We start from the raw sequence: 22,387 nt of genomic DNA on the forward strand, positions 1-22,387 counted from the left end.
TGGGGGAGTCGGAGCTTCCAGTGAGTCGGTGCTCATAAACATTGAGGTCGTAGCTTCTGGAGACTACAAATCTATTGCAAAAGAACAAGTTTATATAAAAGCATTTATTGTCATGGTTTTCTCCCGCATTGGGTTCAAGTGGATAATTGTTTATTTCAGCATTTGAAGTTATTGTTTGAATCAAAGTTTTAAATTGGCAAAATTGTTATCATACTGATTCACCCCCCCTATCAGTATAATCGTCTGCTCTTCATTCTCTCCACTCCCATGGGATTCAAGTGGGTGAGAGTTAGGCCGTGTCATGCGGATTAGGGTGATCCTAAAATTGAGCAAAATAACTCCAAAGTATCAAGAGTATGGGTCACATTTTCCAAAGCTATTACTGATATGTGTTGGGCTAAGATGGAAAATGGATGGTTTTTTCAGCATAAATCAGATTTAGATGCCCACAAGCAACCATAGACTGTTTCAGCTAGAAGATTGAAAGAGTGCCATCCGGAAATGGACATTCATGGTAATATTGATTAGCAATGAGAAACATAAATACCATGAAAACAATTGAAGTTGCTATCTTACAATGTCATTGACGACTCGAGAGAGACACGACAATATTTTGGAAGAAGTATTGACATGAGGTAGGAATCGCTCTGTAGTACAAGTACTGCTACACGAGCAAGAGATGAGAAAATTAATCAATATTTTCCAAGTTCTTAATTATTGCCCGCAAATTGTTAAACTTCAACAGAAGTGTCTATAGTTGGGCGGATATATATATATATATATATATATATATATATATATATATATATATATATATATATATATATATATATATATATATATATATATATATATACACTCTAACCATAAATTGTACAAGGTCGCAAGTTCATTGAATATCCAATAATGATATGGTGGCACCCAATAATATAACATTTCATATCTAATACCGATACTCACAAAATAATCTTGAGACTTTGTTTTGAATAACTAAGGTGTTATAATATTCAAACATTATAGTTTTTGAGCAAAGATTTAACTGGCAAATATAATCACAAAGTTTGTTGTGTTGTCGAAGTTTTGCAAAAAAACGTTTCTTTCAAGGGGTTTTGCCAGCAATACCCATTTGGAATAAAAATCAAATTTGATTTTATTGATTTAGAAATGTAACGCCAATGTTGGCTGATTTGATTGCATACAGCGTAGAGCCTTGACAGTATCCAGGAATCTTCGGACAGAGGTCAACAAGGAGGAAAGAAGAAACAATTACATGAAATAGATTTCCTAATGCAACCAGTGACCATATGGGATTTGTAACTTGCAGATGTCCGTTGGTACCCAAACATGAAGCAAAGGAATTTTTGTATTACATGGGTTTTTGGAGGTTGAGTCAACTCTAGCACGTGACACTCTGTTGCTCTAGAAAAATCACAACTCCAATAGGAGAATTACTTCTTAAAAAAACTCTGACATTATCTAAGTTTGTAAAATGTACCAGGAAAAAAGGTCATGTCGTTTCTAATTCCTGTTGAGCTTGGCCCTTTCTGTTAACAATTTGGAACGACATTACTAACTATTTGGTAAAGGAAGTGTCACGGTCAGCCATCACTTTTTTCCCTCTGAACGAAGTCACTCTCAAGCCAAATGTACTAGGAGGGGGTTGTCATCCAGGGACTATTATGCATAGTTTTCTCAAAAGAAGTTGGAGAAATTCCTAAAGTGCTACTTTTTGGACTTCTTTGGTTTACTTTTTTTGTGTTGGCACCATATCCTCTTTGATCATGACACAAGTAATTGCACTATGGGTGTTCAGGTTTAAGCATTTCCCATTAGCTTCAAGGTTGTTGGTCTCACTAGTTGTATTTACTCTTCTTCTCAAATGAATGCGAGAAACGTTTGCATCACATTTTGAACTTTACTCAGTTGGATAACTTTCTGAATACCTTAGATTTTTATATTCTGCTTTTAAGGGAATGGAAAAGTAAATTTGGCATTCAACAACAATAGTGTCATTTTGTTTAACCAAATCCACTGGTTCTAATAATCATTATGCAGGGTGTTGACATTTTCAGATGACTACTACTCATAATCTGAGAACCCGTGTGGTCCATACTTGGGAGGAACTAACAAACCATGTTTGTGAGAAGATAAGGATAATTTTCAAGCTACAGTAACCTGGTTGTCTTTTGTTTGAGTTTCAAGTATTGCTTTGACTCAATCAAATCTACAATTCTGAGATATATTGATAGCATCCCTGGAACTCTTGTATGCACAAGTGAATATGGTTTTACTTTAGTACTTCATAAGAATGTTATGTATTGAAACAACAGTTTGTGAGTGAAATGGTCAGACCCTGTAAGCTATTATTATCAGATTGAATGCAAACTATTTGATGAATTTCCTATGAGAAAAAACAAAAGTCAAAAGTGCAAACTTTAGTGGCATCAGATTCACAAATTTCAAAAATGGCATCAAAAAACAGGTTGGCCAAAGTACTTTATGAAATAGGTAGTAATTTGGAGTTCGAGCCACAAACAAAGGAACATACTCTCATCACTTTGATTAAACGGAAGGGTGTTTAAGTATGGTCGAGCAATCACCCCCTGAGTTTTTACAGATTGCTCTTATTCCTATAGTAAGGCCATTAAAAAAACACAAGTAGTTGAAACATAAAGCTGGCAAGGTTAAACGGCAAGTTACTTTTTGTTTGATGGAGGTTAAAAGAATTTTAGCATCCTCAAAAACCTTTGAGGAAGACATAATGAAGGAGATACTTAAGTTAATCGTTGATAAATTTCAAAATATTAGGGATGTCAGTAGTTATCATTTCTCTAGATGGGTTGTCATACTAAATTTATTTGCATAAATCAGATTGTGTAGTCAACGACTTGTCTTAGGATTGTATGATTTGATACATACCATGTGTCAACATTTCTTAGGCACAATCAAGAAAGAACATAATGCAGATGATATTTCTGCCATGGAAAACTGGTTATAACAATTAATGAGAGTAATGCTCATTTCCAGACACTTCTACAGATGTTAGCAATTTCAAATAGAGAACAAAAGGCTTCAAAAATTGCTTATAAATTGGTCAACAAGGTGTTTAAGCAATGTGAGCCAAAAATTGAGAAGTACAAACAACAGGAGGATGAAGAAGGATTAAATGCAGTGGAGTTGCAGGTTTCAGGATCTCCAACAAAAAGTAAAACCAGAAGAGGGAACAGCAGATTTGCTTCCCATGTTAGGAGGTCGGGACACTTGAACATATTTGTGATATTATTAAGGAAGAGGATACCTTGCAGCTGAGGGATGATAAAGGAAAAGTTTCAGATGAAGATAGTGTCATGACTTATGAGGAGTAGATTAAAGATACAACTCTGAATATATGCCTTACCAGGCGTGATAAAAACACAAAGGTTAATGGTTCCCAATCAGCCAAGGGGGATAATGCGGAGGAAGAACCAGTCAACAAAGGTGAGGAGTATTCAAAACTTTTTATTGGTGATTTGCAGATCTGTATTGGCAAGGAGAGAAACTCCTTTGAGGATTCCATAGATGATCATAATGTTGTTCTATATGTGCCACATAAAGATTGCATGACATCTTCTAGAGACTTAATGAAGTTTGATGCAGATAATGTTCTCACAGTTCACAATAAATCAGAAAATTTAATATATGACAACCCATCCACCTTGGATGTATTTGAACTAAAGCTCTTATCCTTCAAGATTTGAAGGAAAGAATGTTGGTCGTAGAGGAGAGAGTTGTACAAGTTTTAACAAGGATAGATGAGTCTCATGAATACATTGAAGACCTTATGTGGAAAAACTCAAATGGATGAGAGACAAAAGGAAATCTGTGTGGAATTTACACATTTCGCTTTTGCTATTTGATGACAGATAATTTCAGGGATTTGATTGTGTGTGAATATTTAACATCAACGTTTCAAGTCACACTCCATGATCCATCATCAGGATGAGAAAAGCCGAAATGTGACCTTCAAACAGTCATGTTGACCATATGATTCATTTTTTTCGCAAATTTTTATTGCGGGGCACATAAAAAATCATTATAAATGTTAGGTTGTCAATCTCTATATGTGAATAAGGCAAAACGATTGCACACAACACATGATTTGGTGACCTATTCTGCCATTCATCGATCATTATATGCATTTCAAATATTTAATCATCATTGACTCATAAAGCAAGACATTGTCAATTACTCCGAAAATGGCAAAAAATTAGCAGGTTAGTTGGATTGACGAGTTCCAAAACATTATTTTCATGCAAAATCAACGATTGTTGACTTTAGTATAGTTGTCAAACTCTCTAAATACTGCCAAAAATATTTAGAAGCCTTATGAGTAATCGTTAGACTCTCTAAAGTTCATATATTTATTTATTAATTGAATAGTTTTGCATAAATCAATAAATTATGAGTAATTATTTTTTTATTTAAATAATTTTAAAGTTCATATATTTATTTATTAAATTATTAATTAAATATACTATGGAGATGATGAAGATTGTTGAAGAAATTAATACCGCTTGTGAGCATGAAAGTAAGCACAATGTTTCCACCATTCTCCATCCTAATGAGGCATGTTATGCTAATGAAGATCGAAACAACGAGCATGAAGTTAGACTCTGATTTTTACAACAGCAGTAATATGCCTTCACAAAACTGAGAAGAAGAAGATGAACCGAGCGATACTAGCCCTGAAATATTGTGTGGCGATGAGCACTTCCTTGGTGAAGATGAGGATTTGAGTGATGATACTTATGGGGGAGCTGAAAATTCAAAATTGTCCTTAACATGTTCTAATGATGCCTACAATTTATCTAGAGATTTGTCACCGAGTCTTCATGAGATAGCAATTATTTGTTTAGTAGTTGGCGATTTTATCTCTATGCCTTCTTCAGTATTAAGTAGTTGTCCTGCTTGGTTTATCATTATATTTTCAGAATTAGCATGGTCTACAAGGAGTATTGAGTTGTATGCAGACCTATGAAGTCATTTTTACTCCAGGGATATTCCATATGAGATTTTTACCTTTCCAGTTCATTGCCACAGTGATGACATTCTTAACATTCTTGATGCTGATCCAAGCTATGGCAGCAACATTTTAAGACCTGATGAGTCGGTTTCCATGAATGTGGGGGGTGTGTTTGGCATCTTTTTGTTCAGTTGGTTGATTCAGGAGGTTGGTGGTTCACCAGGCATCTATTCTACACCCAAGATCATGTCGATAGGATGAGTTGGGATCCATGAGTTAACAGGATGTACGCTTTGCATTATGTGGACTGTGATGAGTTGCTTCACTATCTGAGACTTGATGTCGTTGTGTTCTGAGGAAAGCAACTAGCAGGTGCAGCAGTATTTCTCAGTTTAACTTGGGATCCATGGATATTATTGAAAAAAGAGTTGCATTTGGACACCTTGCTTCACAGTGTGGCAGGATGTGGTTTCAAATTGGGCTATAGAATTGTCTACAGATTGATACGGAATCCTGATATTGGTTCACAGACTCGTGATATCTTGACAGCAAGTGATCTCAAGGAGGGAAGACTATAATGTCCCCTTTTCCTAACCCAAAAATATATTACTATTGACTTATGGAGGACTCAATGCAGAACTATTAAAGTCAAATTTAATATAGTAAAATGGGTTAATAAGAGTCGAATTGGCAAGAAGACAAGGAGAGGAATGCGAAAACTGAAGAGTCGCAGGTTGGGTCCTTAAAAGAAGTTTATTTTGAGTATGCTTGGATATTGGTCTCATTTCACAGATTTCTTCTCTTGAAGAATTGGAAGTTCAGCTTCAGCCAGCTTTCAGGGCAGAAACCCTCTAGTTGGAAGATAGTGGACGAGAACCCATTATCCATGGAGACGTCACACTAGGTGTCTCAATTGTTCTTACACTTACCTTTATTGTCCAATCTAATTGTCTTTCTTGTATTTAAGATTGGAGAACATTACGTTATTGTATTGCTCACTATTATAAATACAATAGCAATCTGAAGTTGTTTAAAACTGAGCATTTTAATGAGCATGTACTGGTTCATTTGCTGGATTTATTTTCTTTTAAATATCTGTTTATATTCTGAAAATCACTGTGAGAGACAAATTGGAAAAAAAAAATATTCCTCTGAGATATTACAGATAGTCTTTTAGTCATTGCAACATTTTAAATCAATAATGGATTGTCCAGAAAAAATTTAGAATGCCTTATTTGCATCACCGGCAGAGAAAGAATAATAAGTAAGAAAAAATCAGATCAGTATAAGCAAAACATACATAAAGGAGCAAGGTAAAAGGAAGAAATGTACTGACAGCAAGGAGAATAAGAGTGAGAAGACAATCAGATCAATATAACCCAGCACAGATATAGGATCACAATAAAAGAGGAAGGGAGGTACAAACAGCAATCATCAGAGAAGATAAATGACAATTCATTTTTACCTGCGATATCTGATGTGAGTACCTGAGGTAATATTCACGGTATCATAATTACTACTGCTCATCACTAAATAGTAAATACGCATAGATTAATACCTGTCACTTCTTATTACAGACTCCATCTAGGATAAAATGCATCAGATCAATTATTAGATAATTGTTTATTCAATTGATATATGGACATATGGATTTAGGCAGATCGCTATGGTATTTACATTTTTCACTATGCAATAGTAACTCATACAAACTGAATAAATCTGATATTTATGAGCTGCACTTAGATTAGACTGTATACATTTTAATATTTTATATGCAATATATATGATGGAATAAAGCTCTATATATTTTGTTTGCAATATATATGACGTAATCATATTCATCAGTCTGTAATAATTAGACAAGAAATTTGTAACTTAGGCAGAGTACCATGTGTATTTATATTGCAACTGCATTTGATTAATAACTCACAAGATTGTCAAGTCGTGTGGTGGAATGAACCATGCTACATCATATAAATGCAAGAATAAGGCCTGTGGTGGAATGTGCATGGCTTACATCATATAAAGGTACTATTTGTGAAGGATAGTCCATTGGCCGTTAGATGCCCTAACTGAATTTATTTTTTATGCATTAGAAATTGTTACCTAAGCTCTAGATTAAGATCATATTAAGTTTGGATTATCATTTTATAATGCTTAAGGCAGAATATATTACACTAACAATATAGTCAGCTGTATTTATGCACTTGTTCCCTATTTGGTGATTGCGAGACCAAAATCAGGATTTATCTTGTCAAAAGGCATTTAAATTTATGATAAACTAACTGTCTTATAACTCTTATTTTAATGAAATTTGAGATTCTAGGGCAAAAATTAGGGCAATCCCAAAAGGGGGACTTTAAAGATACATATCATTAAACCTATTCATATAATACATTTTGCTTCTGCAGAATATCCTTTGTATTCAGTAAGCACTACCTCTAAATTGCAATCAAACACCTAATCTACCCTCATCATTCAAAATCAGACTTTCTATAGAAACCAAAGAAACGAGAATCGTTGTAATCCATCCAATTCAAGCGATTCAGTGATTCAGCTTGAGCTGGCCGATTTTTTCTGACTCTGTTAGAAAGGTTAATCTTTCCTTGGATGTATTAATTGGGATATTCCAAGGGTCCCTAAATGTAGTTTGTCCTCTTGTACACATGTGGAGGACATGTCATTGTTTGTCCTTTATTCCACATGTAAGGACAACTCTTGTTTATTTCTTTATTTAGTTTATCCTCCTTAAGAGGATTGTGACACTTTGCACACACCTATTATGAATGTGGCATTCATAGAAATGGGAGTTACAAATGCAACTCCTTTCTCATCTCTATATAAGAGATGTTCCTCCTCCTTTATTCTTCACTCTTAGCACTTGATGTTATTGTATTGAGCTACTTTTGCTCCAACACTCTCTCTCTCTCTTCTCTAGGCGTTTGCCTTCATTCATAATACTCACAAGGGGTTTTCTTTGCTTTCCCCTTATAAATCCTTGTCTCCATTGTTGAATCATCTTGGTGTATGCTCTTGGATTTTGCTTATCTTATGGTAACATTGTTTCACACTTAACTTACTTGGATTGTTTCTCATTCCTTGCTCAATATTATCATTTCTTACAGACTCACTGAATCAGCTCTGCGATTTTTTGCAAGAAATTGCCATGAATCGCTGAGTTAGGTGATTTTGGGTGATTTTTACCTAAATTACCGAGTTATGTGCCTCATGACTCGGCTTTTTTGGTTGCAACTCGATTATGATTTATGATTATTTAAATTTTTTATTGTTCAATCAGTCAGCAGATATTGGCGTTTCGGAAACACATAAGATATATAGTTACAAATAACTTTGAGAATACCTTCCTTGATCGAACATAACATGAGCTCAAACATTCTTAGAAGATTAATTAGATCCTCCTTAACCTCTTTCAATCATATGCTGCATTTAAAACCTTTCATTAGATTAGATATATCATATATCATATTATCAAAGCCATAAAAATTACAGTCATTAATTTTCAATGAATTTTTGCACTGGGACTCACCATTTCTCCTCAAATACAAAGGCACTTAACATGAGGTCAAAACCAATGGAAAGATAATTCAATGCACTAACAAAATCCAAAGAATTGAATTTTTCCAACAATTAGAAGTAAAGATATCAACCTACTCTGATTCAAAGTTACAGTGTTACTATTTACAATTTTACACTTTACTGTTATAGATACGTGTTTCATGGAACATTTGATGTCATTGGTTTCAAACTTTCATGGATTTTACATACATTTATGATTTGACAACATTTATAATTCTATATATCTACGTCAAATGATTATGTTTTATATTTCCTTCAACCAAAATTTACATTCTAGTATGCGATGGATTTATCATTCATGTTCCTTGCTTATGTATGTTAGCTTCTGTTTGATGATAATATAGCGTGTTTAAGTTATATTCATTAAAGGGTGCATGAAATAAGTTTCAAATTGTTAAAATCTCTAAATTTCAAGGGTTTTTTCATTTTGCCGATTCATAGCTGATTCACGAGTCGAGTAGGCCTTGCCAATTCTGAGTTTGGTTCTTTGGTAAAAGCAAATGCTCAAAAGAATATGTTTTTCTTCACTGCAGTAGCTGGCTGGCAGTAGTACAAAGGATGTCAAACTTTTAAGCTAGATATTTACAATCTAGTATTTCAAAACTCATATTTTACAATCATAAATTGTACCATGCCCAGCAAGTGTTACCTAGAGGCTAAACACAAAAGAACCAGGAGCGTCAAAGTAACATCTAAGAAAAATCTGAGACTATTCTAAGGTTAAAGTACCATTGTACACAATTTATGGAAATGCTTATGTATAATAGTGTGCACCAAGTCCCTATTTTAGCCATCGAGTATCACAATTCAAGAAAGATGCAATAAAACGTATGCAACTTGTTAACCATTCATCATGAGCCTGCAAATGGAAATTTGAAAATGTAATAGATTATACTCAAATAAACATATAAATTATGCCTTTTCACAAAGGAAAAAGGCATAATCCTCTAGCTTGCAAGGGCACAATCTTCAATTTCCTATGTGAATCTCAGTTCTATTTAAAAAGAAACCATTTATCTTCCACCCTAGGGCATGCCCTGTTCTTGTCTTCCATGAGAGCAGATAAGCTTTTTGGACCATTGATTCATAATACATGTCAACATTGTTTCAATTTTCAAATGAATTTAATACAAAAGCTGACAAATGCATAGCAAAGAAAATAGGAAGGGCTGTGTACATTTCAGAATGCCTAAACTTCAATATTATAAAATGTAATGACTACAAGGGCTTTGTAACTCCAGTCAACTATTCAAAAGGTCAAGCAAATTGATAGTCATGATGTCCATTCCTTTCTAGTTGAGTTTTTAAATGATAACCAAATCAGCATGGAAATAAGGATGGACTTGAAATTGATAGTCATGATGTCCATTCCTTTCTAGTTGACTTTTTAAATGATAACCAAATCAGCATGGAAATAAGGATGGACTTGATCACTTGAGTGGGAAACATGGCATTTGTCTACCACACTGTAATAGAGTTTACTCAAACTTAGTACAAGAATCCAGCAAGCTACTGGTTGCCTCACAAGCACCCTGGGTCAAGAGAAGCAACAAGTCATCTACCCAAGGGCCAAAAACTTGTCACCAAGATCTGCATAGCACTCACCTGTCAACTAGTCAATAAACTTGCAGAAACTTGCATGTCCCCGGCTAAAACTCAGCAATCTATTTAAGTTCTAGTCGATCTTCAAAAACAGCTGAAAGTGACAGTTTTTCTCACATTTACGACATTTGTCATTATCCTATTCTGTCTTTGACATCATTGCATCAACTAACTAAGATCAAAAGATTTTTAGCTTTAAAGCTATTGAAGAATAATCAATTCAAGAACTTCTAAAAAAACAAGATTGAACTACTTAGTAAACGCCCTTTAATTTTAATCTCCAAAACTTTAGAAAAATCAAGATTGCATCAGATCCAGTAGTTCAAACTGACAAAATTAGGACTGCAGATACCACTATGGAACAGGGATGGTACTCAAATTAGTGTACATGACTAAATAAACAAGGATCTCTCTCTCTCTCTCTCTCTCTCTCTCTCTCTCTCTCTCTCTCTCTATATATATATATATATATATATATATTATTGACACATACACATGCATGCCTCCCATGGATTGAGACACAATTCATGTTCCTATAATGAAGTTAGCCGGAAACTATGCATAAGAATTAAGATGTTGACTATATATATTGAGATAAGATCCCAAGTAAATTTATATTCCTTACAATCTTATATTTATGCAAAAATCCTCTAGTTCTACCACATCTGAGAAATGATGACAATATGATATTGCTGACCATATTAATTCCTAAGATAGTATATATCTTTGTGTTCCTTTGTCAAGTGTTTCATTTCTTTTGATATGTCCTTTCTTGCGGGAATCTCCAAGTGAAAATGTCTTTTATTGGTGCAAATATGCTTTGTAAAGATATTTCTCACATTAAGGTGTTTAAAATCACTTTAACATGTTGGCATACACTTTTCTCCTTGTTTCACACACATACATAGAGATTCAATTCAAATTCTATTGCAGATGACTAAGGAGACTTTTTTTCCCAGACTTCAGTTTTTTTATTCCTTTGGAGAAAATGTTTTGTTCAAGATTGATTGCCTTTTTGGGTCTCTCTCTCTCTCTCTCTCTCTCTCTCTCTCTCTCTCTCTCTCTCTCTCCACACACACACACACACACACACACACATATATATATATTATAGACACATACCTCTCTCTCTCTCTCTCTCTCTCTCTCTCTCTCTCTCTCTCTCTCTCTCTCTCTCTCTCTATATATATATATATATATACACACACACATGCATGTGCGCCCATGGATTGAGACACAATTCATGTTCCTTTAATGAAGTTAGCTGGAAACTATGCATAAGAATTAAGATGTTGACTATATATATTGAGATAAGATCCCGAGTAAATTTATATTCCCTGCAATCTTATATCTATGCAAAATTTCTAGCTTTGACTGAGGCCCGAGCCAAGTAGATTGACTTCCAACTTTCTTGGAAGTTATGCTCATCCTGATAAACAATAATGTAATTTAATTAAGAAAATAAGGAACTGTGTATATAAATGGTTATAAGATAATAGAATATGGGTGCATACCAGAATAGTGAATCACCAATGTAGGTCCGCTTCCATCCTTGGATGACCTTCCAGCATTGCCAGAGATAATCTTATTACTAACATTTTCTGTCTCCGAATTAAGTTGCCCAGCTTGTAGCCTTACAGTAATTACCACTGATGCACCAGGTTGCAAAGGAAGTGCTGATTGCAGCACATTGTGTCCAATAGAAATTACATTGTCTTGATGTTTTCCAGAAAGTGAAACATTTGCCTCCACCACAGCAACAGAACCAGCATTTGCAAGACCTATTTGGATATCTCGGATTTCCCCTTCATAAAGAACTGTTGAGACATCTCCTCCAATCACATGAGGAATCAAGAGAGGCAAGCATGGAACTACAGTTATGTTTTGGTTAGGTACATTTCTGATCTTGGGAAACCCAGAACTTCGAAAAGGATCAGCCAAAATAAGGCCATGTGCGGCTCCAAGTAGAAGATCATCAACATCTCCAAAGAGATGTTCAGTTATAACACCAAAACAACGAACTATGCATCCTTCAACTGACAATGGACCAACAGAAATTGGAATTCCAGATAAAGATATTATCTGAGATGTGTTGGGTGGAAGAATTACACTACTAGGAAAAGCCTGAAAATTCTCTGAAGGAAGAGACAGATATATACTTTCAACTGCTAACTCGAACGTGCATGGATTTGCTAGCTCTACTAATACTTGAACAGGTTCACCAACTATCCAAATGATTTCCTGCTTCTTGTCATCACTTGACTCTCCAAATGGTGTGTAAATGAATGGACCTGAAGGAGCAGACCCAGACCACCAGTCTTTCTTTCCTGGATTGCGCTTAACAATTTCCATTTGCAGAGGAAGCATTGGTATAGAATGTAATCTATATGGTAAAATGTTGAGAAGAGTTAATGCACATAAAATCAGTAATGAAAAGCATAGTGCCAGTAAATTGGGCTGTAGTTAACAAATGACACGCAATCAAGTTTGTATGATTCTTGATGATAGCTGTTGTGTCACTCTGTTTAGTTTCTGAAGATTATTTGTGTCAATAAAAAAAACCTTCTTTTATAATTTCAGAACAAAAAATTTCAACAGAAATAAAATGGCAGGTTTGCAAGACATCAAGTCCAGTTATCAAATTATATGGTAACAAGATGACAAATATCGAAATACTATGATACGACATTGTGTGTGATTTTATGATAGAAAAGAAAATCAATTAAATTACCAGCTATCGATAATAATTATCAAAGGCAAGCATAAAAGCACCATAAATTTGAAACAAAGAAAACCAGGTGTTACCAATTAGAATACAAATAATACAATAAAATTTCAAAATACATAAGCTTATGGTGAACTTTAAGTACAATAAAACTTGAAGTGTTAGTATAAATGAGTCTTGGAAGTCAATTGAGAGGGCTTTCTATCATATTAGATAGTTTAGCATTGCATTTTGGCAAATTATTGTTAAAGGAATGATGGCAAGATGCACAACCTGCAAAACCCACCTCACTCAAAGCAAGGAACTTCAACCTACAGAATACTAAATTGGGAACCTAAGTCATACACCTCCATTAGAATTGCAATTTTTAATGTTCCATTAAAAATGCATTAATGGGAAACTATTTTGCTAGATCCATTGGGAAACCTACATACCAGTTGTTATCATAAATTATGAAGACTTTTGGTCCCCTTCTTAAAATTTGAAGTTCGGGTCTAAAACCTTCCGTTTGTTTCAATCCTTAATTGTTGGTCCTTTTGATCCCACTTGATACCTAGTCAGCCAGATATGCTAAGTGCCCATATCCTACTTTCATCCAGTCAGAAGTATTGGGCACTCCCCGATTTTACCAACTACATTAACCCGTAATTGTTGTTAAGTTTGATGGATCCCCGAACTGCCTTAACTCTATAACAGTTCAAAGTACCGAACCAGCCCCTGATTGCCATTAACACAATGCTTACCGCACCAACTCCTAGACAATCAATAAGTCAAAGTAATAATCAAACCCGGGCTCTATTGATTGAAGGGTGAATTCTCACCACCCACCGACTCTCCAACTATATCATGTGGCACATACTTCGAGGCATGTTCTTTCCAAATCCTAGGAAAGTGTAGCTCTTAAATATCAAAGTGTAATGAAGTAAATTTACTGAGATGGAAACATGACTTTATAGATAAAAGGCTATTATTATTTGCCACCAAAATTAAATGAGCTTAGAAGTCAGACTACAAAAAATGGTGGTGGCATGAGCTCAATCTTTTCCTTGTCAATAGCCAAAGAACTTTTCTCACAGTGGAACTCCCTTCAAATAATGAAATGTGGAATGCAAGCCAATGCTTGTCATACAACCCGATTTGAATTGGTCTTAGGTAGAACAAATCAATATTGTCTCTCAACTACACTTAGTCGCATGCAAGAAGAAAACCAGCTATGCTAAATATCATAGGGTAACCTTCGTCCTAGAAGAAGAAGAATGCGCTAAACTCCATAATCTATTTATGGAAATAAAGTTTGACGTGGACAAAGACCTGCAGCCAGGGCAGTTCAATTTTTTTGTTTTAACATGCATGGAATCTTTTGTAATTAGTAGAAGTATCAGTAAGTTTTGAGAGCTAAAAATGTCTCCATTCTAAGTTCCTTTCTTTATATCGAATGCTTTCAAAGACCATTATTTAGAAATGAGTAGTCCCCTTTTTTGTGTATAGGCTTTTTGAAATGCTACTTAAAAAGGGAGAAAAGGGAAGAAGGTAGCTCTAAAAAGAAACTTTGAGATATAACCATTTTTTAAAGAAAGGATATTAAACTTTGTGTTGTTCTATTTTGGGCAGCTTTTGAAACAGGGAGATATATTTCAAAACTGTGTTTGTTATATTCTTTTTAGATTGTGTATTAAACATTAAGTTATGAAAATTGCTACCATTGTGCCTTTCTGTCCAATTTGGTTATAGAAAATTTACCTTGGAAACTTTGGGTGCAGAAAGTACTTATTTACTTGAGGTTGGTTGTCAGATCCTTTTCTATTTCATGCATTGTATTGATGGAATGAACTTTGTCATTTTACCTATCCTTTATATTGCTTGTGAATCCCATTTGCACCTAAAGGATATCTATGCTTAGATGTTAGTTAACCTTTTTTGTTTTTTGGTTAAAAGCATACCCCGAAAACTCCAATTTGAGTCACAAGAGGGAGGTGTACCTCTAAAATTCAGAGGAAAGTTGCCAACTTGACGACAACTTCTTCAACGGTTGGCTTCTAATTTGTCCTCCATTTTGGGCATAAGGAGATTTGTAGTGATTATCTCCAATAGGCAAATTTTACAACCAACAGATTTCTGGTGACTCTGCTGGGGAAAGGAAATAAGGTACACCAGTACGTTTTCTTGTTTCAGATATCTAATGGTGCCTTCCTCTGAAGTGAAGGCTAGCAACTACGTTTAAAAGGCCTTAGAAAAATGGTTCGGTACCAAGCCAAGAAACGAAATCAGCCCCAACCCAAAAGACAACCTATAGCAACCTTCCATGAAATATCAATTGGAGATGATAAAGTGTTCCATTTATTTTTGAACACTGTTGTCCTCAATTTCGACATCACAAAATTGAGCCAACCCTACACAATTCTCATGAATTCGTAGGTATAGCCTCTTTGTTTTAATGTATTGGTAAAGCATCATTAAGGCAATTCATTATCCTTGAATTGTACTCTATGTAACTCTTTCCGTGCATTTCTTTTGAAAGTTTTCGTCAAGTTTTATCCCCAAATGTTGTAAGAAAGAGATTTTCTTCTCTGAATGCAAATGCTTCATTTTCGATAAACTTTCACAACTTGTGTGTTTTTCTTTTTGTTGTAAGTAGATTTGAGTCTTGTTTTCGCATTATGATAATAGCCTTTACAATCCCGCTCCTTTTGAGCTAACTTAGACCTCAAACGAAATTGTCTAGCTCAAGTTATGAAGAAAAAGGTGGGATTTTTCAAGGCATAACCACGTCATTATTAAAAAACCTTCAAAAGTGGACTTTCTGGAAAATGCACGAAATAAAATTATATTTAATATTTAAAGTGGATTTTGACATCCATTTTAAAAATTTATCTTATTCTAAGTTTGATTTGACCATAGTTTTTAATGTTTTATGAAAATTAGCTTTTTTAAGTTGATTTACATATTACTTTATTCAAAACTATAGTTATTTATTAATTTAAATTACATGAGACATTTAAGAGTGCATAAAGGTGGGGTTTCAATCACTTAAAGCATATATATCAACATGCCAAACCTCTAGTGAAATTTCTGTTGCCAATAAATATAAGTCCTAAATGCATATGAGTGAACTTTTTTAAGGCAATAACATGTTATTATATCACTTAAGTGCTTCTAAATGGGAAATTTGAACCCAAAAGCACATGTTATTGCACTCTTAAAGTTCATTAATATGTTTATTGACTTGAGTTTTTATTAAAATGCATATAGGTGTGGAATTTGAACCCAAAAGAACATGCATTATCAAAAGCATATGTAATTCCTCCCAAAAGCACATCACTACTTCAATAACAGGCTTTTGATATGTTAATGCATATGGTGGGCTTGTTCATTTTTGGTCTCCAAAACACATGCTTTTCATCCCAAAAAACATGTCGTTACTACTCATGTTTAAAAGTAAATGCCTAGAGGTGGCAATTTTTAAGTCAAAAGCACATGCTTTTGTAACCAAAAAGCACGTCATTACTTTCTTTACATGTATTTTAGACCAAAAAGCATATGGGCGGTGATTTTAAACTCAAAAGCATGTGTTGTGGTCACCAAAAAGTGTGTCATTAGTTATTTTATAACCATTGGCCTTGAGGGTGACGATTTTGCCTTCAAAAGCACAAGCTTTTCATTCCAAAAAGCACATCTTTACTCCATTTTACAAGCATTTTGAAGAGGTGGTGATTTTGGGCATGACAACACATGTTTTAAGCACCAAAAAGTGTCTTCACTCATTTTGCAAGACTTTTATGTTTTCCCAAGCATGGGTGGCACTTTTTAGACCAAAAGAATATGTTTTTGACTTGGAAAAAACCACCAATGTGGGCTTTTTTTTGTGAAAAACGAGATTTGCAGCAAACAATCACTTATATCTTGGGCAATAATTGATGGATTTTGAAGATATTTAGGTCTTTTTTGCATGAGATCATTCAAGGATCATTCCGAGCTATTCAAAAGTGCAATTTAAAGAGGTTTTTGCTCATTCTACAACACATCTAAGGCATTTTTTTGGCCAAAAACACCATGTATTTGCCTATTGTTTCTAGCTTGCATACAACTCTTTCAAGTTACATATAATGCCCTACACGCCATTTTTAATATGCATTGCATATTGAACATCGCTTGGTCCAAACAGTTGCTAAAATGGTGCAAATTTTAATCTCTAACTACCTACACTTGGCAAGCTACGAATTTTGACTCAAATTTTGCAAAGATTGAGTTACGATCTAAAGTTTATTTAACTCTCCATCTTGCAATCATTTTGAATCCAAGAAAACTCATTAGATTTGTTTTCAGATTTTTTACAAGAGATTAAAGGACTTCTTGACAAAAAAGGTATGATTCTTTATCATTTTCATTGGGCTTTGTTGTATATATTTGTTGTCTTGTTTATGCAAGTCTTTTCGTTTCAATTTTCATATTTGGATGTTATATAATATGTGCTTCTTCTATCTTCTATCTAATTTTCCAAGTTGCATACGCAAGTGTTTCACCTTATTTGTATGTACAGTCGGGATTAAAAATCTCGTTCTTGAAAGAAACTACCAAGGAAAGCAAGCTCACTTTGCAACATGTTTTTGCATCCAAAAAGCCCAATTTCATGCTTGCATGAACTTCATTTGGGCTTATTATATCGTTGCCATAGGACTTAAAACTCAAGGTGGTGGTTGCTTGCATTCTTGCTTATGATGAAAGCATAAGCAATTCATTATAAGTAGATGTTATGCTGCACATTTCCATGCATTTTCCTTGCATAAAGCTTGCATGTACTCATTTGTTGTCCCATAAGTTTCCAGTCGTACTCCATATGCAATGCTCCCAAAAAAAACCATTTTAAATTTTCACCCCATTTAAAGAGTTGGTTTTATGCATGCAAAGAAGAATGAAAGACACAAAGCAAGCATGATCACATGATGGAGCCTACAAAGAGGTGAAAGAATGATTACAAGCATAGAATGCTTTTAGGACAAAAATTGTCAACAAACACTCAACGGAACAATCAAGGATGCATATTCATTATCTGGTTCAAGATGCTTCCACCAAACCTGAGCACATCATTCATAAAGCATTCCTTTAGCAACACAAAGACCAAAACGGATGATGTAATATAAGTTGTATCTCGTCAAACAAAATATTTTCATCATGTATTTGTAATTTGTAATTGACATATTACATGTAATGGAAAAATAAGATGCAATTGCAGTTGATAGTACCACGTGTGAAGTTGTAACATATAATCAAATTGCAACTGCATTAGGCATGCAATTTTGAATAAGTCCAAGTTAGTTAGGAGTTTACGTTTTAATAAGTCAAGGTGGTTGAGGGTTTCCCCTTTTCTCTCCATCTTTCTCTCTTCTTTTACCATATAAAAGAGGGAGTTCCTTATTCTTTGGCAAGATAAGAAAATTCTATCAATTTGTATTATGCACTCTAAGACTTTGTACTTGGATGTAGAATAGATTGCTTTCAACAAAAGAGGCAAATTGTTTTGAGACTTCGCATCGATTCAAACTGTTATGTGATGACATTTTATGGATATTGATTGTGAATTTCAATGCTTTATTCAAGAGGGATTTGAATTCAATTGTGCAAACTTTGAGCTGCCTATTGCATTCAAAGCCAATTTGAACTTTTGAAGACTATGTTCCAGGAGGACGAATTGCAATTTCTTAGATTTCAAGACTTTGGGCTTCAATTGTAAGTGTTTTGATTAAATTTGAGAGCATCAATTTGGTGCAAATTTGAAGTAGATTTGAGGAGAATTTTGAAGCAAAATCAAATTCTCTGGTAAGTTTACAGATTTCTTCTATTTTTTTACTCATTTTATCTCCTCTTTGTTGCATCTAGGTTTATAGAAACTCTATAATGGCATTTACTAAGCACTCTAAATTCTTTTAGTGTGTGATGAAACAAGATTTAACATCATTTTTTAACAAATCTTTTCCAGATTTTTCCATTTCTTTCCCAAAGAAACTCAGCTTTTTCTACAAATTTTAAACCATAACACCTTTTTTCCAAGTTTCAACTATGTCAGGGAAGAGCCTACAATGTACTGGTAAATTGCAAGCCTCATCGGGGAGGTCTTGGGTTCGAATCTACTTGAGATTAACACATAATAATAATTAATCTTAACAATGATAATAAATGAATAATAACTGATCTAGGCTTAGGTCGATTACCTATCAAAAAAAAAGTTTCAGCCATGTTTAAAATTACTTAAACTAGATTTTCTAATTAAAATATTAATTTGTGGCTTCAATTTGTATGTGTAATTTTAAATTTGATTGAAATGGAAAATAGAGATTCTTCCACAACTAGGTCAGTTTCAAGGTTCGCCAGTACCTCACTAGACACATATCCATCTAGATATGTAGACACGCATCCTGAAGGGGCTAGAGATAAGGCTTTAAAGAATGCCTTTGAAAGACCCAAAGTTAAGTCATAATTTGCATCAACTATGAAAAAGTAATTAGTGGAGGCACACACTGCTTGAAGTACCACCTTGCATGCAACAAGAAGCATGACACAAGGGCTTGTGACAACACCGTAGAAGAAATAAATAAATGCTTTGCACACTGCCCAAGAAGAGATAAAATTGCAAAGGGAAAGGGAAACAATTTTGACATAGAGCTATGAACCAATGAGGCCACAAATGGGGGACCTCATCTCATTAAAAAGTTGAGGCCAAAACCCTCGAGCACATTGGATCAGCAAAGGCACAAGCCCACAATCACAATGGTCCAGCAAAGGAGTTTGAACCTAGGTGGGGACAACACTACCAGCACTTAACCAACACACTAAGTGGTTGTTTATTAATTTATTATTCTTTTTTATTTGTTATTAAATGAGTATTGCATCAAGGCAATGAGCAACACAAGGAATTCAAAATAAGGATGGGTTCCTATTTATGATAAGCATATTTGTAATGACATAATTTGTTGCATCATGCATAGCTATTTGCACCACGGTCTTCTCACCCATGTTGGTCAAGACTCCCTCCAAATGTGGCGTTAGTACGATATTAATGAATCCAAAAAATATATATATCATATTTCTAAAATCTCAAATTGAAGAAAGGAAAAGAATTGAATGAGAATGAGAATCCAATTGAAAGTTGAATAAGAAAATTGTGAAAGGTGATAATCTAATATCACTTTTCTATGAAAGAATTTGTTGAATTAAGCACTACTCTTAGGTTTGAAAAGAGCTCATTGGTGTTCCTGTTGTTGGTTGTCGCCTTGTTGTATACTTTCAGTCCCTTGGACCCTTTTGGTGGTATCTAGTTGGACATAAATAAATTTATCTTATCTTATCTAAGATCCTAGAGGACATCATTAATGGGCAAAGATCACCATCAAATAAAATAGGACTTGGCTATAAAGGAAATCAAACATTCAGGGGAGATTACAATGAGTCTCCTATGAAAACAAATAAAAATAATAATTCAAAAAACAAAGGGGAGATGGCATCCATTAATGGACTCTTTCTTCCATACTTAATTTCCTAGATCTTTGAGTAGAAGCAATGGTAGTGGTAATAGTTGTGTTAGTATTTGGCATAGAGTTCCTGAGTCTTTATTGACTACTACTTATGATGACCAACTACCATTTGAGTGTGTGGATTGGAACAAAGATAAGCAAATGCAGCAAGAAGAGCAATTGGAGAATTCTAGTTCTTCTACCATTCCATGTCACACAACTCTTGATTTTTTGTATTTAAAGGTATCTCCCATTTTAAAAATACTTATTTTGTAAATAAAGTAAAACAAGTGGTTCTAAGTGGAATATGTTGATCGGGAGGATATTTGAATATTTTTAGTATCTCGCAATATTTAGGCTTTCTAATTTAATTTGCTTATTGAATTCTTTATTTAGATGTTGTCTTTATTTAGACAACTTTGTTTTTTTGTGTTCACACTTTTATTAGTGTTTGTAAACTCTATTTAAGTGTTCATTGTTAATGCAATAACCAATTTGTTTTATTCTGTTCATTCCAATTTTCACAATTTCAAGGTATCAAGCAGGAGTGGATTTGGGTATGACTCGCTCACAGGAGAGCTCAAGTTAAAGATTCTTTAGTGGATCTGCAAATTAATTTTTCAGCAATTTTTTTATGGTCATTTTTAGCAAGGATTGAAAGTTTTTGGAGGGTTTTGGTAGCTCTCATCTATACTGCTTTGAGCCACTTTTCTTCCAATTTGTGGTGTTTGCCTACTATCATTCCGTGTGACCCACGTTTTTTTTTTCTAGGCAGTGATTATTCTGCAACAACCCATGAATTTCGGCCCCTCCCTCTCGTTTATTTTACCACATGCAATTTTGGATTTCTTCAGCGCATTTTTTGTCTCCCAGCACCTTTTTTTTGGATGTTTTTCTTATGTTGTTGTCTATCAGAGAAAGGGTACATTCTGAAAGAAGTTGCAGGATATTGTGGGGTCAAGCCCAAATGAAACTGTGTTACCCATAATAACGTGATTTCTGGGATCTATGGGTGTGCATATTTCAGGGCCTATAATATATTTTTTTTATGAAAACCTCAACTGCTTTTTTTTCATTTTGGGTAATCTGGGGTCTGCCAATCTCTAATTACTCTGGCTAGGCTTTTTTGTGCCTATCAAAGGCAAATGGACAATCTGTTTTTAATTTTGGGGATTGTTATTTCTTGGGTCTTAACATATTTTTCGTAAAAAAATATTCTGTGGTGTGGTGTTAATAATTTTTCCTCAAAATTGTCAATTAGGTTTTAATAATTTTTTACTAAAAAACATTCAGTGTGGTTTTCATAATTTTTCCACTTAAAAAATCAGGTTTTCGTTGACTTTTCTCCTCAAAAACTGTTGTGATTTCTGTAATACGTGAAGTTCGTGTAGGATGTTATCTCAGGGTTTATACCATTTTTCTCCAAAAAAACAACCATAGTATCTTACAGTCTGTTTTGGGGCATCATGCTCATTTACAATGTTTGGAGGGTTTGTCGAATTTCCCTCAAAATTGCACTAGCTGTTCTCAGCATACCTTTGATTCCTGGGAAGGACACTTCAGCTATCCAACATCACATTGGGTGTTTTTGTGATCATTTTTGGTCACCGATTTCGCAGATTTTGGGAGGGTCAATGGAAGAGTTTGTGGCAAACTCTACTCTCTTGTTGCACATCAATCTGAAGAAGGGGACCACCTTCTCCATTTTCTTTTGGCTACACTTGGTCATTGACATTCTGCAGATCCAAGGAGGGTATTAGAAACAGAAGAATGTTCTGAAGTAATTATGACTATAATACATGTATTGTTTTCTGCAGGGTAGAATGACCATTAAATGAGGGTATTAGAATATTTTTTATATTTTTAGTATCTCGCTATATTTAGCTAGTTCTAGTTAATGGTCATTTAGGCTTTCTAACTTAGTTTGCATATTCAGTTCTTTATTTGGATGTCATC

At 34.3% G+C, this 22,387-nt stretch overlaps 1 protein-coding gene across 2 annotated transcripts in view; it reads right to left on the reverse strand.

Moving 5' to 3' along the window:
* The window catches only part of TRS120 (transport protein TRS120), a 129,522-nt gene that overhangs the window by 17,460 nt on the left and 89,675 nt on the right, over positions 1–22,387 (reverse strand). For both annotated transcript variants that reach the window (XM_089798904.1, XM_089798903.1), the window contains one exon: positions 11,716–12,584. In XM_089798904.1, coding sequence (XP_089655030.1) covers positions 11,716–12,584 — 869 coding nt within the window. The remainder of the gene's footprint in view (positions 1–11,715; positions 12,585–22,387) is intronic.

This window comes from Cupressus sempervirens, chromosome 9 (genome assembly GCF_028749045.1).
Source record: "Cupressus sempervirens isolate cs-2001-9-10 chromosome 9, ASM2874904v1, whole genome shotgun sequence".
Lineage (NCBI taxonomy): Eukaryota > Viridiplantae > Streptophyta > Pinopsida > Cupressales > Cupressaceae > Cupressus > Cupressus sempervirens.